Source organism: Sinocyclocheilus rhinocerous, unplaced genomic scaffold (assembly GCF_001515625.1).
Source record: "Sinocyclocheilus rhinocerous isolate Xijiao unplaced genomic scaffold, SAMN03320098_v1.1 scaffold897, whole genome shotgun sequence".
Lineage (NCBI taxonomy): Eukaryota > Metazoa > Chordata > Actinopteri > Cypriniformes > Cyprinidae > Sinocyclocheilus > Sinocyclocheilus rhinocerous.
The window spans coordinates 19,260-41,576 of NW_015649224.1; the positions used below are offsets into that span (position 1 = coordinate 19,260).

At 37.3% G+C, this 22,317-nt stretch overlaps 1 protein-coding gene across 3 annotated transcripts in view; it reads left to right on the plus strand.

Annotated features, from left to right (window-relative positions):
- The window catches only part of LOC107710329 (ephrin type-A receptor 7-like), a 118,298-nt gene that overhangs the window by 1,407 nt on the left and 94,574 nt on the right, over window positions 1–22,317 (plus strand). For all 3 annotated transcript variants that reach the window (XM_016515075.1, XM_016515074.1, XM_016515076.1), the window contains exon 2: window positions 6,707–7,376. In XM_016515075.1, coding sequence (XP_016370561.1) covers window positions 6,773–7,376 — 604 coding nt within the window. In that variant the 5' untranslated portion in view covers window positions 6,707–6,772. The remainder of the gene's footprint in view (window positions 1–6,706; window positions 7,377–22,317) is intronic.

A 22,317-nucleotide genomic window follows, 5' to 3' on the forward strand; every position in this document is an offset into this window, starting at 1 on the left:
AAAAGTAAAACCAAACTTTGTGGCAATAATTAAGACCAAACTGAACATGGTGTGTGTTTATGGTGCATGTCAGCAATGTTGTCTCGGTGGGGGCGGGGCGGGGCGTGGTAGAGGTGGGGCTTAGATGGACTATATTATCGGATATCGCAATATTTTTAAAGGTGATTATCGATAAGATATTTTTGACATATCGCCCAGCCCTAGTTCGTTGTGGGGCTGAAACAATGAATGAAAAAAATTGATAACAATTGATGAAAATAATTGACAACAAATTTGATCAGCAATTATGGAAAACATCCGCCAGTCACTTTACAGTAGTGAATAACACATTTTCTTTTACATTTTCTATGAAGCCCATGTGAAACATAGCAGATGCCACAGTGTAAGTTCTAGGGCTGGGTAAACAATATTGATATCTCGATATTAATCGATTCTCATTTTTACGGAACGATATCAATTCCTAAATCCCAAGAATCGATTAGTCTAATCTGTTTTCAGTTAATGGACGGAACATTGAAGGTTACTTCCCATCCAATAAATCGCAATAAGCATTGTGCTTTGGTACTTTTCATATGAAACAAAGTCTCGGATTTCAAATTCTGTCCATTATATTGCAGTATTCAAACAATAAATGATGTTTTGGCGCTGTTTAATGTGGAGTGACAGATCGCTGTAGCGCCTCAGTTCAACAGACGCAGCAGTGTGAGGCGCACGTGAGCTGATCATCTCCTCCACATTAATACCAGTTTGAGCACAAAATAAACATGACTAAACATCCGAAGGTAAGTTAAAAGAAAGGGTACAACTTTACAATACATGTAATCACTCAATCTGTGTTTCAGCTGCGCAAAGACGCCAGTAATAACGGCTTGTAAACAATGTCACGTAACGTCACATTTACCTCAGAAAAAAACATATTCGGTGACCATAAACTCATTAGTCAGATAAACTGTAGAGAGGGGCATTTTGCTTAATATATGCACCATATAACATATTCATTATACTTTTTTACTGTTCTTCAATGTTTAACATGGTCACTGCTGGCCAAATGGGTGCCCTAAGCAGAATAGTATTGTTGTGCCCCTTCTCTCAAAAAAAAACCAAAAACAAAAAAAAAACACCTACTATAAGGGGTCAAAATAGAACTTTAATCAAATATAAAAGTAGCTTTGCAGGCATTTGTAATGATGTAAATTGTTTATTTTGTATTACATTATGTATTTTAACAGTGTCAATGAAACCATATTTAAACAATATACCATATATTGCCTCGTAGTTTTTATATAATACATTTTAAGTCATGGAAACTAGAATATTAAGTCAGAATATTTTACAGCATTAGTTGAGATTTTTTTTTCCTTGAGAAAATTTGGCATGTACTGTACCTGATATATATCCAAAATAATTGATATTGAATCGAATCGAATCTAATTGGTAATCGAATCAAATTGCAAGCATCGAATTGGTAATCGAATCGAATTGCAAGCTTGTGAATGATAATCGAATCGAATCGTGAAATTTGTGTCAAAACCCAGCCCTAGTAAGCTGTGCACAGTGTAATGCACAAACCAAGCAGAGTGCTTTTATATTAAAAGCTTTGAACAAATGAATAAAAATAATGTTTGATGCAGGTTGCTGTTTAATGTGTTAGAGAAGTGTTTCCTCAGCTCATTCCCCACTTACTTTTTATGTTTGTATCTTTATTCCTGTATTCCATTTTGCGTAATGCTGAATAAGTGTAATAGTTTTTTAGGATGTATTTTTACGAGGTTGTATTGTCTAATAGATTTGTTTTTTTTGTTTTTTGTTTTTTTAGGCTTGTATTTTATTCTGAGTATATTATTGTCTATTGTCTGTGTACTGATGGATGTAATGAAAAGACGTTGTGTACTAGCCATTGTGAAAGCAATGACCGCAGTTATTGTGTTTCGTCTGCTCGCTCTGAGGCACAAGTAATTTATTATATATGAAAATGATTATATTCAGTGGCTTCTCCTACTTTTCTTAGTGATATTTAGTGCCAGTTTATCAGGAAGTGACGATTTTGTTCTCTTTGACTTGTTGGATGGAAATGGTGCCTATTCGCAAATGTTTTATTAAATATTCCAATTTTGTTCATAAGTTCGACAAGTTCGATAATAAAATCCAACTTTGGATGGAAACCCGGCTAGTGTGTATGTGAGCACCATGAGTCCAAGGCAAATTTCCCTTCAGGGACAATAAAGTGTACTGTACTGAACTCAGTTGAACTGAACAAACAGATGGAGCGCAATAGAATGGGAGCACAATAATACCTTTTTTTAATAAAATACAAAATAAAATAAAATCTTTTATCCAATTAATCGAAGAAATAATCAACAGATTAATAATCGTTAGTTTCAACCCTGGTGCATTGGAACTAAATTGGCCTGCATACTGTAGCGTCTGGACCAATCAGACACACCATTTTTCATTTGATTTTTTTGCATTTGTAAGTAAAATGTGAAGTATGATGTTATGTAATTTATGTTTAATGGAACTGTTATTTTTATTTATTTATAAAATTATTATTATTATTAAATAAAAAATGGTTCCTCAGTCCCAACCCTAATTTAAATTTTTTTTTTTAATTAATTAATTTGAATGTGCTAGTAATAATCCGGACTCAGTATAAACTTCTGTTTATTCAGAAATCAATTACATTTGTTAAAAAAAGGAATAAAATGCATAAATACTATAGATAGATTATTTTTATGACTTTTGCTTACATTAATGGCTCTTGAATGTCTCTAATCCTTCACCAGTGTGGATGGAATATCATATTAAATCTAAAATACTTGCCTATTTCTCAGCACATAAAATTCAGATGCTTTTGTTACATGACCCTGTTGTGATGGCTGTAAACCAGTGTAATCCAGTTCTTGAACAAATGACTTCTGTGGTCTGGTTCTGTTTAATGAATTGGTCTAAACGACTCACAGGCGATGAAGCCATTGGTCTAAAACTGCTGACTGAATCATTCAAAGTGTTTACTGAATTAACATCTGACTAATTCGCTGAATTGCAAGTCCTTACTTTCAGTCATATCTGACTCAAAATTCACAATGTAGTGTTATGATGTACTTGAGATTTATGAGACTTGCGTCAATGTAGTTGCTGTTCAGTGGGTTAAACCCTATACCCAGTTTCTTTCTTCACCTCTCTTCCCCCAATCTTTACCTTTTACCATTCTATTTCTTGTTTCTTTTCTGTGTCTCGATTCCCCGACTGTATTACTTAATCATCCCTGCTGTAATCCCAGTATGGACTGCTTTGCCCTCACCAGATAAACCCCATTTGTCTCTTTCTGTGTCCTATCTCCCATCTTCCCCTCTTTTTGTCTCCTTCTCAATGCTAAACCACGTGCTAAAGATTACATGCATAGCTTGATTCATAGCTTAGATGAGCTGTAAGCCTTACAGAGGACGTCTCAGCTCAGGACGGACACGTTCCATCGTTCGTAACGTTATCTGTGAGGAGAAGCGACTACGTGCTGGGGACTCGCTACAAACTGTTATTTGTTTAGCTTGTTAATTCTGGACCTGAGAGCGATTTAAATTCTCTGTCTCCTGCTCCCAGACGTTGCCCACCACAGCTACGTGGTCATACACACGCACACGTACATGCATACATGTTACGCAGGTTTGATCTCTCTGTGGGTTTCAGCAGGATGCATTGAAATTCACTGCCACTTATAGTCGAATCTGTGGAGACCACAGACATGGATTTAAACTGCTCAATTCCCTCAGAAACGAAGGATCTTCATTACTCTGCAATTAATTGTGAAAACACTGTGAGAGTGTTCGTCTTCAGAGGCTCATTATAATCTCTCTACGAGACAATGAGCTTGTTTGTGGTGCTGATTGAAGATGCTTTAGTCTTAATATATTCTGTGTTCGATATACTGTAGCTGATTTGGCATTAAACTTTATACAGATTGAACTGTACACACTATAAATGTGCATGCCAACTAGATGGTCTTATTGACATATAGACAATGATGTACATATGTTTACTCTTTGTGATAATTAGGCTAATAAATCTGCAACAAGTTGCTAATTCACATCTTTGTGTGTATATAGAAAATTTCCCTTTTTAGGGATTTAATTTAACAGGTAACATTTGAAAATGAATACATTTTTATTTTATTGTAATTTATTTTTATTTATTTATTTTTTACATTTCTATTTCACTAATGTTATTAGATAAAAGGCCCAAAAAGTTTTGCAATAAATATTATCATTTTAGAGAAATCACAGTGAAAAAGCTGTTAGTTCACAGTGGAAAAAAAAGGTTTATTGTTTTTAAAGTTTCATTGTTAGTTCACAGTGTTTGCTCATAACTGGAGTCCCTAATCATGCAGATTTATGCTACAGGCTCTGTGTAGAGTTGTACATTAAGAAAGTTATTTCCCTTAACCAGGAAATTAACGTTCTTAGAATTGACAGACAGTTGACCCTGAGAGGTCAAGTAAATATCTACAGCGGATCTAAATATTTATAATTAATTATAACTAGTTGTGATTAATTATTCATATTTCCCCATGAGCTGATTCGCTACAATACTAATTTTGCATTTGTAAGTAAAATGTGAAGTATGATGTTATGTAATTTATGTTTAATGGAACTGTTATTTTTATTTATTTATAAAATTATTATTATTATTAAATAAAAAATGGTTCCTCAGTCCCAACCCTAATTTAAATTTTTTTTTTTAATTAATTAATTTGAATGTGCTAGTAATAATCCGGACTCAGTATAAACTTCTGTTTATTCAGAAATCAATTACATTTGTTAAAAAAAGGAATAAAATGCATAAATACTATAGATAGATTATTTTTATGACTTTTGCTTACATTAATGGCTCTTGAATGTCTCTAATCCTTCACCAGTGTGGATGGAATATCATATTAAATCTAAAATACTTGCCTATTTCTCAGCACATAAAATTCAGATGCTTTTGTTACATGACCCTGTTGTGATGGCTGTAAACCAGTGTAATCCAGTTCTTGAACAAATGACTTCTGTGGTCTGGTTCTGTTTAATGAATTGGTCTAAACGACTCACAGGCGATGAAGCCATTGGTCTAAAACTGCTGACTGAATCATTCAAAGTGTTTACTGAATTAACATCTGACTAATTCGCTGAATTGCAAGTCCTTACTTTCAGTCATATCTGACTCAAAATTCACAATGTAGTGTTATGATGTACTTGAGATTTATGAGACTTGCGTCAATGTAGTTGCTGTTCAGTGGGTTAAACCCTATACCCAGTTTCTTTCTTCACCTCTCTTCCCCCAATCTTTACCTTTTACCATTCTATTTCTTGTTTCTTTTCTGTGTCTCGATTCCCCGACTGTATTACTTAATCATCCCTGCTGTAATCCCAGTATGGACTGCTTTGCCCTCACCAGATAAACCCCATTTGTCTCTTTCTGTGTCCTATCTCCCATCTTCCCCTCTTTTTCTCTCCTTCTCAATGCTAAACCACGTGCTAAAGATTACATGCATAGCTTGATTCATAGCTTAGATGAGCTGTAAGCCTTACAGAGGACGTCTCAGCTCAGGACGGACACGTTCCATCGTTCGTAACGTTATCTGTGAGGAGAAGCGACTACGTGCTGGGGACTCGCTACAAACTGTTATTTGTTTAGCTTGTTAATTCTGGACCTGAGAGCGATTTAAATTCTCTGTCTCCTGCTCCCAGACGTTGCCCACCACAGCTACGTGGTCATACACACGCACACGTACATGCATACATGCTACGCAGGTTTGATCTCTCTGTGGGTTTCAGCAGGATGCATTGAAATTCACTGCCACTTATAGTCGAATCTGTGGAGACCACAGACATGGATTTAAACTGCTCAATTCCCTCAGAAACGAAGGATCTTCATTACTCTGCAATTAATTGTGAAAACACTGTGAGAGTGTTCGTCTTCAGAGGCTCATTATAATCTCTCTACGAGACAATGAGCTTGTTTGTGGTGCTGATTGAAGATGCTTTAGTCTTAATATATTCTGTGTTCGATATACTGTAGCTGATTTGGCATTAAACTTTATACAGATTGAACTGTACACACTATAAATATGCATGCCAACTAGATGGTCTTATTGACATATAGACAATGATGTACATATGTTTACTCTTTGTGATAATTAGGCTAATAAATCTGCAACAAGTTGCTAATTCACATCTTTGTGTGTATATAGAAAATTTCCCTTTTTAGGGATTTAATTTAACAGGTAACATTTGAAAATGAATACATTTTTATTTTATTGTAATTTATTTTTATTTATTTATTTTTTACATTTCTATTTCACTAATGTTATTAGATAAAAGGCCCAAAAAGTTTTGCAATAAATATTATCATTTTAGAGAAATCACAGTGAAAAAGCTGTTAGTTCACAGTGGAAAAAAAAGGTTTATTGTTTTTAAAGTTTCATTGTTAGTTCACAGTGAAAGCACAGTGAAAAAGTTGGTAAAGCCCATGAAAAGTATTTATTTTGTTTTGTTTTGTATTTTATTTTATTTTATTTTATTTTATTTTATTTTATTTTATTTTATTTTGTTTTTTGTTTTGTTTTGTTTTATTTTGTTTTGTAAATGGCAATACATATAATGATCTAGAGTTCTTTATTCTTATTCTTCTTCATTTGAAACCTTTCTTTTCCTCTGTCTTCTCATTTCAGTGGGAGGAAATCAGCGGTGTCGATGAGAAATACAAGCCCATTCGCACATATCAAGTATGCAACGTGATGGAGCCCAGTCAGAACAACTGGCTCCAGACGGGTTGGATATTGCGGCAGGGCGGCCAGCGCATCTTCATCGAGCTGCAGTTCACTCTGCGAGACTGCAACAGTATCCCAGGCGTGTCCGGTAGCTGTAAAGAGACCTTCAACCTCCTCTACGCCGAGTCCGACTGGGACCTGGACCGCGTCACCCGTGAAGACCGCTACAGCAAAATCGACACCATTGCGGCAGATGAAAGTTTCACGCAGGGTGATTTGGGAGAACGAAAGATGAAGCTTAACACCGAAGTCCGTGAGATAGGACATCTCAACCGCAAAGGATTCCATCTGGCCTTCCAGGATGTGGGCGCATGTGTCGCGCTGGTTTCCGTGAGAGTGTACTACAAACGTTGTTTATCAACGGTGCAGAATTTAGCAGTGTTCCCGGATACAGTAGCTGAAGCTGCTTTCTCGACTTTGGTGGAGGTGAGAGGGTCGTGCGTGAATAACTCTGAGGTGGACACAGACAGTCCTCCCAGAATGCATTGCAGTGCTGAAGGAGAGTGGCTGGTGCCCATCGGGAAATGCAGCTGCAGCGCTGGGTATGAGGAGGGACACAGCAGCTGTGAGGGTAAGAAACACTCTTCCACCCAAACCTTTGTAGTGTTGCACCAAAGTTTATGTTTAAAACTCATAATGGTTTGATTTTACCACAAAGCAACCTTGGTGAAAAAGCAGTCCTTGCGGTCTCATAATGATTATGCAGGTTATCAGCGTTTTTTATGCCAGATGATGAAAGGTTTGGTCTGTTCATTAATGTAATAGTTCATCCAAAAATGCAAATTGTTATCAGTTACTCACCCTTCATTTTAAACCTGTATGACTGACCTTCTTCCATAGAACACAAAAGGAGAAATTTGAAAATGTGTTTATCTTTTCCATGGTGTTACACTCAGTATGGACTGAAGCGTTCAATCTTTGAAAACAATGCTAAAATATCATAAAAGTGATGATCAATATGAATCATGCACTATATTGGAGTCTTTTTTGTGATTGTTTTATTTGAAAAACAAATAATAAAAATTAGCTATTCATGGAAAATCTTACCGTCCAGTGGGCAGTTAACCATTGCAACCAGATCATTGAATCAATGAGCTGCACCAGATCAGTTTCATTTATAAATGAATCGTTCTGACCATTTTTGTGAACTGGATTCACTGACTCAAAAAAAGTGGTAACACTTTACGAATACCATTAGTTAATGTTAGTTAATGTATTGTATGTTTGTACTTTTTTTTGTCATTTTGTAGCTTGACAGCCTCAGTCATCATTCATTTTCATTATATTGAAAAAAAGTAGCCAGGATATTCTTCAAAAATCTTGTAAGAAAGAATGTAAGAAAATCATACAGATTTGGAACAACATGAGGGTGAGTAAATTATGTCAAATTTCATTCTCGATTTATTTAAAACCCAACTTCTTATCAAATGCAGAGGATTTAGTCAGATTGCATTTTTAGATGTGTTACATGACGGTTTTAGAAGCTCCCAGCTGTTTGGTTGCTTTGACGTGGGTCAGCGACTCTAACAGTCATCCGTTTGGTTTCACTTCAAGGGTCAGAAATACGTCAGCGCTGACTGATAGTGTCACGCTCTCTGAGGTTTCTGTGTGTCAGTGTTTGAGTGGTGGAATCTCTCCTCCTACTACAGCTGTATGTCATTTGAACAGTGCGATACTGCGTTATCAACAGCCGCTACAGGACATGGTGTGTGTGTGTGAGTGTGTATCTTTGTCAGTGTGATATTTCACAGTCCATCTTGAAGAATTGTGTGATGCAGTGTGGGAGTTGTAGTCAGATCACACGTACAGCAGCAGGCTGTTACAACAGACCCTGCATTGTGTCTTTATTTTGTTATTGTTGTCAGTGAATCATAAATCACTAAGAGGCATGTGATACGTGGCGAAGTAAACTTACAAACAAATACATATTGGACACATTTTTAAAAAATTGCTATTCTTTGTAAACCTGAAGCTCTTTAATGATAAATGCTCTTATTTGAAAGAGATGTCAAACATAAACTTGTGCATGCCCATAATGCATGTTCATTTTTTATATAATATAATCATATATCATATCATATCATATATATATCATATCATATATCATATCATATCATATCAATTTATTTACAATGGTCAATTTTGGATAGGCTCCTTTTAAAAAATATATTGTTAATTTTTTTTATCTAATCTAATACATAATTTTGGAGTTGATAAATGTTTAATAATAATATATTCATAATAATAATAATAATAATAATAATAATAATGTTTTAATACCATTTCAAATACCAGCCATTCATTACTTTCAGCACCGTGGTATATATCTAATTGCCGTGGTTTTCTTGTGTGAAACCAACATTGTGTCATGATACTGCCACAGTATGTTTTTGGGATGTAAATGCTGTGGTGTGTGGATTATTTAGTACCATGGTAAATAATTCAAACTACCATGGTATTGCTATCTAATGACATTACTGTGCCTTTGTATAACCACAGTATTATTTTGGGTGAAAAGGGTGTTTCAGGGTTTTTGCATGTGAATGCGTCCTTATTTTCTGTTTATGTGGTTCGTCTGAGTGTGTGTTGTCTCTCAGTTCCTCTCTCCAAGCTTATGTCAGTCTTCATGATCTCAGCTCTGTGATTGGTCCTGTAACCCCAGATGATTTTTACAGACTCAGTCACACTCACTGTGGGTGAGACGAACTGTCAAACCCCACACATGACGTTCACTATCTCCCACTCGCACCTCACAAGCACTTCCTCTTACTTCTCCTCAGTGTGAGCTGATACATATGTCCAAACACAGCCTGTCCCTGACTTAATGTTCCACCTCATTTGTGTCAGAGTACAGTATTCACACATAGCCACAATGACGGTTTACTAATCAACACTCACAGAAATATGCAAATATGCCACGGTCAAGGCAAGGCAGCACTGTATTCAATTCCCTCACACTGCTTAATTTTCTACATGCTTCAGCTCTAATTAATACAGCTCCAACCATTTAATACACAGAAGCCATTCAAACTTTTATTAATGAACTTTAAACTCAACACATTTATTTTTTAAAGGAATGTTCTGGGTTAAAAACAAGTTTAGCATCATCAGTAGTATCTGTGGGTGTCTCTTACCACTTGCTGACTTATACCACAGACAGAAACTTTTGTTGGTTACAACTAGGGCTGGGTATCGAGTTCGATACTTTTTAGGCACCGACTGAATTGCCTCGATACCATCGAGTATCGAAAAACGTCTCATCGTTCGGTACCAAATTTCGATACCTAAGGGATTCATCTCATCAACGTCAGTGAGCCAATAAGCCTACAGCACTAGATGTGCTCGATTAGAAGCGGCGCAGCGCAGATCAATCAGTGTTTGACATCCGCGAGAGCGATGCGAAAACAAGACCGAAAGCGCGTGTTGCGTGACCATTCATGCACACTGTAGTACCATGCTACATAAGAACAGGGTTTAAATTGGGCCGGGCCGTCTGGGGCTGAGCCCCGGCACATAGACTCCAGGGCTTGACATTAACGCTTCCATTAACGCAAGACAAGTATAAAACATCAGTAACCAAAAATAAGAATAAAAAAATAAGTATTATTCTGATTTTATTACATTTAGAGTAAGTGGCGAATAGTGAATATCTAATGTATATAATGCATCTATTGACAGTATAAGGTTGCGCTGCTGAAGCGAGGCTCACGCAGCCTCTCCAGGAGAAATCAAAAAGCGCAACGACTGTTTAATAGTTCTATAAACAGTTCAATAAGCAAATACAATAATATTAGGTCACTTACATTTTAGGCGGAAACACAGCGCATCTCACAGCAACCAGCCAATTCGTTGCTGCTTGATTCCGTGTTTTGAACGAATCGGTTGAGTCAAAGTTTCATTAGCCCATGCATAAACATCTGATGAATCTGCCGTTTGAACGAATCGTTTGAATGAACGACTCAATGACTCCTTCATTAAACGCTCACTACTGGCACCTTACTGACGTTTTAATTTCGTTGAAAAGTATAATTTCCACCATAATTTCTTGTTTGTATATTCAAAAATATTTTAAATAATATAATATAATATAATATAACAAATCCCAATTTAACCCCTGCATAAGACAATAAATAAGATTTATATTCCGCTTTTACTCAAAACTCACTTTAAACCACCATCAAGTTTTTGTAATAACTTCCGATTACCGTGTGTGTTTTGGCCATGTATTGTTGCTGAAATTAAATATGTTATTACCTCTGAGTCAGAGCAGCGATCATGGAAGAGAGAGCACAGGCAGACAGCGCTAGAAATTGCTAATGCTCATCAGTAAATCAGTGGAAAATGAATAGAAATGAGGATTCTGTCTGAGCTATGTGTTTTAAAACGAACACGCACTAGTGTAAATGTAGCTAACAGATGTGTAAACTGAAGACTATTTGAGCTTTATTAAAACTATTTTGCACTGATTTATTGTTGGTTACATTTTGTTCCTTTGTGCAGTGGCTCAGGAGATGAGTCTTTGAGTCTGTACAAACATCAACAAGCTGAAAAATAAAACCAAAGTTTTTTTTTTAGAAAATGTAATCTTGTTAAAATAGATTTCATAAAATTGGTATCGAAAAAAGTATCGTTCAGGAACCGGTATCAAAGTCAAGGTATTGGGATCGATATCGAAAATGTTTGAACGATACCCAGCCCTAGTTACAACAAGAGATGAAAAATGTAATGAAAGCAAGGATAGTAAGTGATTTTATCACACTATTATCATGTTAATGTGTAATGTTTAAGTCTTGTGGCTTTACTTCGCGCTTTGTCCCATAGACTAAAATTATAAGTAGCTTTTTTTTTGAGAGAGATGATAGAAAAATGTATTTATTTATTTTTGTAAATAAGCGCAATGTATTTTCATTTTATTATAATTAGTAAGTAGTCAACTAGTCATTCACCTGAGGACGGAGTTTCTTTTAGATTTCCTTTATCTTTTTGAGTGTTTAGCTGTGCTCACATGCTCTTTGTTTGAAAATGTGAGTGTGTGATGCTTCAGATGTTTTAGTCATGATGAGCTGCATGAGTGAATGGTGTTACTACATCAGATAAAAGGCTTGTCATAACTCCCAGAAGAGAGGATGATTCAAAGGCCAACGATGAACAGGATTTCACACCACACATCTAATGACAGAGGAACACAAAAACCGACTGCCAATCAGAGAGCAGACAGGAGCTGAGGAATGTGTGAAGGGACAGATTGGATGAGACTCGAGAGAGAGAGAGATAGATGGAGAGAAAAAAACTAAATTGGAGGAAGATGGTAAACGGAGCATGAAAAATCTTGTAGTTAATACACATGCTCAGACTAGGTTTGTGATGATACCCAAATCTCAGTATTAGATACCAAAACCAGTTAATCTGCACAAAGCCAGATGCTAGTTTAGATTCTATAGGGAAAACAAACATGCTATTAAACATGCTTCTATGTCTTATTTTATTTTACATTTTTAGTATTAGCAAATTAAATTGAAACTATTTAATGTTTCTCAATCAAGTAAATATTCTTCAGGTTTTCCAAGTAATTCAATGATCATCAAGGACAATGAAAGATAATAATTTTTTTTTTTTTTTTTTTTTTTTAAGCAGAAAAGAGAAATGATACAAATTTTTTTCAGGTAAGTGGTTGCAAACAATTTTTTTTAGCTACATTAAAAAAAAAATGTTGAAAGTTAATCAACTAAATTTGTTTATTTAAAGGTAGCTGGAGCGGTATTTCTGATTTATGTTCAGTCAGTGATAAATGCAAATTCTGATAAACCACATGAAGTCTAATCATTACAGTTTAACATGTAGCAGAAGGATTTGCTGATATTTGCCTTTTGTTCATCAGTTTGTCTGCCATTGAACATTTGAAGGTTTCAAGATTCACTCTATTTACTTTATTAATGCACATCTACAATATAATACAGTTCTTTCTTTTGTTTGATCTTTTACTGATTTCATTGAATCTTTTCTTTTTCTTTCTATTCTTTGTTGTTTTGGTCTTGTTGTCATTAGTGCTGTTTCACTTAAAAATATGTCAATTTACAAATATGATATGAATCGCGATTCGCGAACAGTGGAAAGTTAACGTGAAAACAATTTTCTTTTTATTTCATGTTTCTGTTTAATTTGTGACTGATTCATCAGTGCATGTTATTTCAAAGAAATAACATGCTTCATAATCTTTAATAAAAATAAAAAGTTTCCCTTCTTCTAAAACAACTTTCTTTTCCTCTGATGTTGCTTAGGTCTTGCAGGATATTGGATAATATTAACCAATATCCAAATTACTTGTTTTGTTTTGTTTTTGTTTTTTATTTTATTAATTTTTTAAATTTTACTTTAAACCCAACTTTACAGAGCTCCAGTATTTAAAGAGACAGACGGCATAACTGCAGTGCACGCTTGTAATAAACAGAATGCTGTTGTGCATTATTGGGGACACTAATATAGTTATCTTTATAGTTATTGTTCCTTTACTCAGGAATATGTCATGTTTCAGAAATAAAAGGGGTTGAGAATGCTGTTTCATGATTTACTTAAGAGAGAAGACAGGAAGCAATTTTTTAGTCATGTTAAAAGCCCATATGATAAGGGATCATTTGAGATGTGAAGTATGTTTCGGTGCGAAGACAAAGCTTTCAGTTAAATGAATCCGTTGAGAAGAGGTTGTCTCTCCAGTTCTCTCCCTCTCTCTGTCTCTCTTCACCTGTCTATAAAGAACTGTGTGAGTGGAAGCTTAATTTAAGGACAAAGTGGTGAAATACTGAAGACCAGCGGGCATTTCATTGTACTTGCACACTGTGTGTGTGTTAGGGGGCAGTGCAGGTCATCCGTTGAGGTCATCTGTGGGTAGCTGCTGTGTGTCAGAGAGCAGCTGATCTGATGTATCAGCTCCAGAGAGACCATCTGCTTTAACACACACCTCGGCCTTCCCATTGTGCATGTTGTTTTTGATGTTTTAAATGTGTGCATTTACATCAATTTAAAGCTTTCCATCCAGTCCATCTAGAAGGCTTGTTCAGTTAGGTGCGGTGTCTTAAAGGTACAGTAGGCACAAACAGGCACATGCCTTAAGGGTACAGTAGCACAACCAGCCCGTGTTAATAATAATGGTCAGAGATGGTGAAAAAGGGTCATTTATAGCTGGACTTTGAGGATGAAATAAAATGCTGTGAATGTCTAGAAAGGTTAGGCACTGTTGGTAATTACAGAGATGGCACACACACACACACACACTTATGCAGCTTCGTTGAAACACAGTGGGTGTTTCTCTTGTCTCTTGTCTGTTAGTTTGTTCGATCTGTTTCGTTTGTTTATTTTATTTTGTTTAGTTTGCTTGTTTCTTCGTTCTTGCTTTCTTTGCTTCATTTTTTTTTTTTTTTCACGTTGTTCTTTTGTTGTTTTGTTTGTTTTGCCTTTTTTCTATCATTCCATTCTTTGTTTTTCTTTTTGTTCTTCCATTTAAGTTTTCACTGGTCTTACTGATTTTATTATGGCATTTCTTTCTTTCTTTCTTTCTTTCTTTCTTTCTTAAGTCTCTCATAGCTATTTGTTTCTCTCAGTCATCAGAATGGGTGGGTTAACCGGATACTTTACAGTGTGATGGTGAGATTATCATGTGTGTGTATGTTGGGGGATGTGTAGGGAAGACAGCCAGCCATTTGTGGCTTGGCACCCCAGTCTTTGTTCTGGCTGGCGTCATGCCACCTATGCCCATCTGGTACAGGCTCTGTGATTCTTCCCCTGTGGACACTCACTAGTGTTAATCATCTCCAGAGCTGCAGCTCTTAAAATTCACACTTTTGCCTGAGAGACTGCTGATCGTGGACAACTGCGTACAGTTAGCGCACATACACATACGACCATATGCAAAACATGGGCTGATTGAGCCATTTGTCTCCTGGCACATGGTGGTGCTTCTGTCTTTGTGCGGGTGGGGGAGTTTTTCTGCAGGTCAAAACACTTTTGACCTGATAAACACTTTTGACCTGATTCAGCATGTGCATGAACCCACACACAATCGTGGACATATTTTATGTATAATCGTTTTCTATTCTTAACTGTTTTAAATTGATTTTAAACCTCTTAAATAATTTTTTTTATAATTTCCAAAGTTTTTAAATTCCTTATTTTATTGTTGTGATTATTTTTTTTTTTTTTTCTTTTCTTTTATGTAAAGCACTTTGAATTACCATTGTGTATGAAATGTGCTATACAAATAAACTTGCCTTGCCTTGCCTTGGAGGTGTCTTGGGTCAAACAGAACTGGATCTGTGCCACAGGGCCACCTTCAACCTCCATTGCCTATCTAGTACTCTTTCACACAAATGCTCACTGAAGGGGAAAAATATTTCAACAGGTTAAGTTCTCCACAGAGCTACAAAACTGTGACAGAAACCACAGTAGTGTGTCATACATAAATTACACACATTAGCTCTGCTCCAAACCCCAGTGAGCTGCCTCGCTGCTTACTGTCTACACAGGTAGGTGCCTTCTAAGACAGCATCCCAACTTTCATGATACTTCACAAGTGACTGATTTGGAGTGCTCTACATAGACAGCAACCCTGCATGCCACACAAATAGCGCTCTGCATGGGAGACTTCAGTTAATTTCAGTAGAGTTTGATGTTAGCATGTTGTTAAGAGGATTAATTCACCCAAAAATGAAAATTATCATCAATTTCTCACCTTCATGTCATTTCAAACCCATTTTGTTTTTTTATTCAAAACAGAAATGAAGATGTTAATTAAAGATATTGAAAGTGAAAAAGAGATTTCTGTCTTTCCATTGAAAGCGCATGCAACCCAAACCTTGATGTATCAAAAAGTTCACAAAGACATAGTAAACATTTTATATATTAACCAAGCAGTTTAATCCAAGGTTTCTGAAGAGACATGCGCTTTATAAAATAACAGAGTTATTGATGTAAAAACATTGATTAACACACATAGAGCACATCAAATATGGTGAAGAGAAACTCAACACTCAGAAAAAAAAAGTACAAAAGCTGTCACTTGGGTGGTACCCTTTCAAAAGCTACAGCTTTGTACATTATTTACCCCTAAAGGGTGCATATAAGTAAGGTAAAAGAAAATATTAGTACCTAAATAGTACATACTGTGCCCCAGTAACAGCTTTTGAACCGTACTTGCTTGACATGTGAGAACAAACCTTTGTTCTTGAGGAAGCTCAAATGTGTGTGCGTAGCACCTGAGAATAAGCACTTTTTAGCTTCTGTTTACCATATTTGATGAACTCAAAGATTAATTAAACTCTTATGGGTTTGGAACGACATGAGGGTGAGTAAATGATGACAGAATAGTCATTTTTTTTGCATCTGCACTCAGCTCATTGCAATGCATTCTGGGATTACATAGCAATGTTGCCTTAATTTAGCTTATAAGGCAGGATAATCAAGTTGCATACCTTTTGCAACAGCCTTCACATATGATGACCCTCGAATGCTCCCTATGCAGCCAGCTCACTAGCTTTTGGAAAGTAGCACCGAACACCATCAGGATTAGCATTAGTAGCATCTGTCCACCTATTTTGTAAGCATTCTGGTGAAGGTGAATGAGTTTGTGTGAGGTGACAGTGTGTTCTCAAATTCCCTCAGTTTTTTCATGCTCCTTCTGAAACGGAGTCGTCAGCTGTTTTTGAGTGTTCCAAGACAAATTTTCCCATGAGACCCACATGGGTTCTTACATGCACACATCTTCCCTTAGTTAAGTAAGTTCAGTTAAGGTTTCCAGAACTGCCACCAGGAGTATTTCAGCAGTCTGAAGTGAACCCATGCTTATCTGATGAGATCTGAAGCTGATTCTCCGCACTCCTGGTCTGATCCCGTAACATTTCCATGACTCACGGATCACCGTGACCTGGGGGCTGCAGACTATCTTGAGAGATGGGTAAAACGCTCTAAGCTGTTTACAGCATCAGATCCATTAATCTCTTATTTATCCAAGCTGCTGTGGCTTTTAACCTGTGAACCTGGTGTGTAACAATGAGAATTTGCATTTTAGCCTTTATCAGTGTTTTTGCGTAATCCAAGTGCTTAAATCACTAAGTATTTTGTCCTAATCTGCACCATAACTGATCTCTCGGTTATCTGATGTTGACTCACTTTTATCTTAGACCTGTGGAGTTGAAGTCTTGATCTTGTGCATAAACGTGGTCTGGATCTTATGATCTTGTGCGAGTGTCTTGTATTTAGGGTATTTAATTTTTATTAGTTTATTGATTACGATTGTTCAAGTCTGTGCACCGACTCACAATGCCGACAACACTGAGAAGGATGAGTTTCACGGCCAACTACAAGATACCCTTGTTGAAATGCCTCGTCGTGATCTCAAGATTGTCCTTGGTGACTTTAACGCACAGCTGGGCGGTTATCGAAACAGACTTGAATTTACCGTTGGTCCTTTTCCATCATCTGAACATCTGAGTGATAACGGTGAGCGGCTGATCTCGTGTTGTGACCATAACAACCTTTGTATCGATTTCAACATCATCGTATTCACAAGAAGACATGACGTGTGCCAGATGGTGTCACCTTTAATGAGATCGATAACATCTGCATCAGTTGACGATGGCAGGTATCTCTCCGTGGTCTGTACAGGTCTGCAGGGCAGTGGACATTGGCTCTGACCATTATGTAGTCTGGACGAATCTTAAGCTCAAATTCAAACGCCAAAGACCAGCTGTGGTCAAGCATCCGTATATCATAGAGAAACTTAATTACCAAGATTTCAAGTTTATTTGTATAGCGCTTTTCACGATACAAATCGTTGCAAAGCAACTTTACAGAAAATTAAGTTTCTACAATATTTAGTAGTAGCTTATCAGTGGTGACTGTCAGTTAATGTACATATGGTTTGAGATTCTCACTCATATAGACAACATCGAAGATAGTTGGAAGGCAATGAAGACCATCATCCCGAGCTGTGCAGATGAGAAGATTGGGTGCCGATGGGAAAAGATTAAAGAACAATGGATGTTGAGATAAGAGAGACTGGCTTCTACAAAATGAGGTGAAGGCCCAATTAAAAGACAAACATGGAAAGCTTTTATTGACCAGAGCAGAACAGGATGAAAGGTAGATGGAACACTTTTGAGACATCCTTAACTAACCTGACTCTACCGCCACGTATGATTTCACTGTGAAAAAGGTGCATATCGATCTAGATATCAATAGGGGTGACATTTCGATCGAAGAGATGAAGATGGCCATCAAAGGGCTCTGGAATAATAAGGTGGCTGGACTTGATGAGATCAATCTAGAACTTCTAAAGGCAGGTGGTCAGTCCCTGGCTGTGCAGCTGACCCACCTATTTAATATCTGCTGGCGCCAGGGGAAAGTCCGAGAAGATGGGAGAAAAGTCGTCATTGTTGGGCTCCCCAAGAAAGGCAATGTCACTGACTGCACAAATTGTCGAGGCATTAAGCTCCTCTCGGTTCTGGGGACTACAACTAGTTCTGGTTCTGGGGAAGGCTTTCTGTGCTGTTCTATTACGTCATCTGCACCGCGCCATCAACCAATCCTCTTTCTTACCACCCTTGACTTTGTCATGAAGAAGGCAACTGCGTACTTTGGAGCAGGCATCTCTTTTGGATGGATTAAGATAATCTGATAGATCTAGATTTTGCTAATGACGTGGCCCTGTTCGCCGAAGACTAAACTTGCAACCGAGAGCCAGTAAGATCGGCCTGCGTATACAGCCTGGAAAAATCATGAAGATCATGAAGACGGGACCTACAACCATGCCAGTCATCATTGTAGACGCGACACGTCTGGAGACAGTGGAAAAATTCAACTACTTGGGGAGCATAGTTTGTCACAATGGTGATGCCGAAACCGAAATCTGGTGCCGGATTGAGAAAGCTTTGGCCATGTTTTGTTATCTCCAGCACATCTGGTCATCAGCTTCAATCTCTCTTAAGATCAAGTTATGACTATACTCCTCCATTGTCATCCCGACCGCAGTCTATGCATACAAAACGTGAAGTTAACAGCGAACACTGTCTGGAGGATAAATGCATTCCACTAGTGATGCCTCCGGCGCATTCTCAAGATCTCAAGACCCTGGGGGCCAAGTGTGGCCGAGGCCTACCCCACACCACCTGGCACAGAACCTTTTCCAACGATCTCAAGCTCGCCGGCGTTTGCTGGGACGAAGTTGAAGTGCTGGCAGAGGACCAACAATGGTGGGGAGACCTTGTCGCCCAATGTGCCCAACAGCATAAGAGGATCTAAATACTAAGTAAAGTATTGATAATGTAATACACTGAAATAAAAATGGTGTAGGATTTCCTCTGAAAAATTTTCACTCATATATTACTAGTAAATTTCTCAAGTAATTACAAAGATACAGCAAGTAATACATTTAATTATACATGCAGTTTTGAAGTATAAACATTATAATAAAAATAAAAACATACTCCAGTAATCTTTTTTATTTACAACTTACAACGAAAAATAATTTTATAGAGTGTAGGTTTCTTTTATGCTGTGTGGAATTTCTGCTTTTAGAGAAACTGAAAATGTGAGGACTTCAAACTTTTTAAAAATACACATTTTTAGCAACACATTTTTTGTCACATAAATATACAGATTTTCTTGTCATAAAATCTCTCCAAAATAAATGACAGCAAATAATTAATGATGTTTGTAATTTGCATTAATAACTGGAACTTTTACAGCTTTATTGTATCTCCATAATTCCTTTAAACTTTAAACACACTTCTGCTGGATAACAACGTACAACATTACTCATTTGTTTATCATTTTCAACCCATTTTTGCTGATGTTTTCAAGGCTGTCACATTTTAAACAATTTACGTTAGCCAGCTAGATAATGTGGTTGTGGTGACATTCATTATTTACATAAGCAGAATTTGCAGAACAACTTTCAAAGATATTACAGAAAGCCAAATGTTAGAGTTTTCAAGGAATAAAAACACTCTGCAAACACAAGAACGTAAACACAGTCACTGGCCTGATATGCCAAGTGTCTGGTTCTTGTCTGGTTCATTGGGAGTCTGGTTTTGGTCTGGGTCTTGACTTCAACTCCACAAGTATCCACAAGTGACAGTTGGGTCCTCTGCTGTGAGTCAAGCTGTAATGGTGTGATTCACTGGGCCTGTGTTTTCACTCCTGCCTCAGGTATCACACTACAGCGTTCAAGTGTGTTTACGGATCTGCCACCTGTGCCGGCGAGACTCTCCACTGTAGTCTTATCATCCCGGAGTGTCAGGATAGGTTTGTCTTGTTCTCTGTGCTGAGGGACTGCAGTCTGGCAGTTCTCCTGGCACTCGCTTGCCTTTGTATTTTGTAGTCGTTTGCTGCGTGTCAAACCCTCCCCGTCCAAATGGAGCGGATGACATTTCCAACAGCACCTGTGTCCCTCATAAGTATTTTTGGTGCTCTCTCTCTCTCTCTCTCTCTCTCTCTCTCTCTCTCTCACACACACACACGCACACACACGCACACGCTCTCATGTGAGCCCATATGTGCTCACACTTGCGTGTGCCCACTCACACATAATACCCAGACATAATGGCAGAAAAAACATGTGACAGTTGCTGTGTCTCTCTTTTTTTTCGCTTGCTCTATCTTTTCATCGTAATTTCTCACTTTCTGTCTTCATTTCACACTTGGAATAGCTATTCATAAAGCCGGTTTCATGTTTTAAATGGCGTTTTACATGTTTGTTCAATCAAATTCTAGTATAAACCGTGAAGTTATGATTGTTTTAAAAAAAATAATAGACCACCAAAGAAATGAAAACTCTGTCATTATTTTCTCAACCTCACCAGCTGTGTGAAGACGCGTCATAATTTTCCTGTTGTTTTTAGAAAAAATAACAGCATGGAGCTTTGGGACAACACAAAGGTGAAATAATGAAAGTAAATTTTTTATTATTTTTATTTTTTAGTATATAAATATTCTCCATATAAAAGTACAATATAAATGTTAATATTAGGGCTGTCGATATATATCAAGCGTAGCATTAGTTCTGGCAGGTCACTCTCAGACTCTCAGCTGATCCACGTCTACATATAGGGATACGACAGCATCCTATCACAACATCCATAAATACGGTCCTTCAGTATTATCAGCAGCTTTGCGTTGCTCAATAGCTAATTAAATGGCAAGTATGGCAGGCAAAACCCCATCATCTCACTAGGAATTGTGCAAATGGGAATTTAGCGAGAGGAATTTGTTCCCCTCATGGAGTGCACCTCAGATTCATTCAAGTTTCTGAACTTGACTACATATAGGGATACGACAGCATCCTATCACAGCATCCATAAATAAGGTCCTTCAGTATTATCAGCAGCTTTGCGTTGCTCAATAGTTAATTAAATGGCAAGTATGGCAGGCAAAACCCCATCATCTCACTAGGAATTGTGCAAATGGGAATTTAGCGAGAGGAATTTGTTCCCCTCATGGAGTGCACCTCAGATTCATTCAAGTTTCTGAACTTGAACACGTGAATTCGCCACATTGATCATAAGCTGCTTGATTTGGAAGTGACTGAGTCAGCATTGCTTCTCACATCGCTGCATTATTGGCATGGACTGCATGAGTTATACTAATGTGACTGACTCAAGAGCAAGTTCAGAAGAGATAAGCACTCCCCGCATGAAGAAGGATATCAAGAGATCAAGAATCCACATCCCAGCTGGCTATGTACTGTACACTCTCCATTCATCTCTGAATGTCTTCACAAAGCTAAGCTAAGGTCCTTTTTAATGTTCTGTTTATTGGCAACATGCTTGTTGCTCAGGTTATCCATGTTGCTTAGGCTTATTTAGTCGTTTTCAGTAAAATGCTTGTTCTAGGCTAATGCGATCATATTGGCAATGTGCGTTATTATCTGTTGTCATTGGCAACATGCTTGTTGCTGCAACATGCTGTGCTTTAACCTATCAGGTCAAGTCGCCTTTATTTATATAGCAGTATACAGCAGATTCAAGCAGCTTTGCGGTGATAGACTGGAAATAACGATCATGGTGCAAACTGAATCATTTGTGGTGCAGTTCCAAAGAGAAATGGTAAACAGTCATTGTTCAGTTGAAGTCAGTTCAGCATTGATTCTGTTCGAGTATTGGACATGCTTGTTCTATCTAGTTGTATTGGAAACATGCTTGTTCTTAAAGCTATCTGGTTGTTATTGGGAACATGCTTGTTCTTAAAGCTGTAGTTGAATTGGGAACATGCTTGCTCTTAAAGGGGACCTATTATGCAAAATTCACTTTTGCATGGTGTTTGGACTTAAATGTGTGTTGGCAGTGTGTGTACACAACCACCCTATAGTGATAAAAATCCACCCAGTGTTTTTTTTTTTTTATCTCGTTAAATGTTTTACCCTTTCTCAAATCGAGCCGATGACGTCACACAGACAGGCCCTTCCCACGATAGTTTGATTGACAGTAGCGTTTCAGCACAGACTGGACTGGCGTCTTACCTTAGAC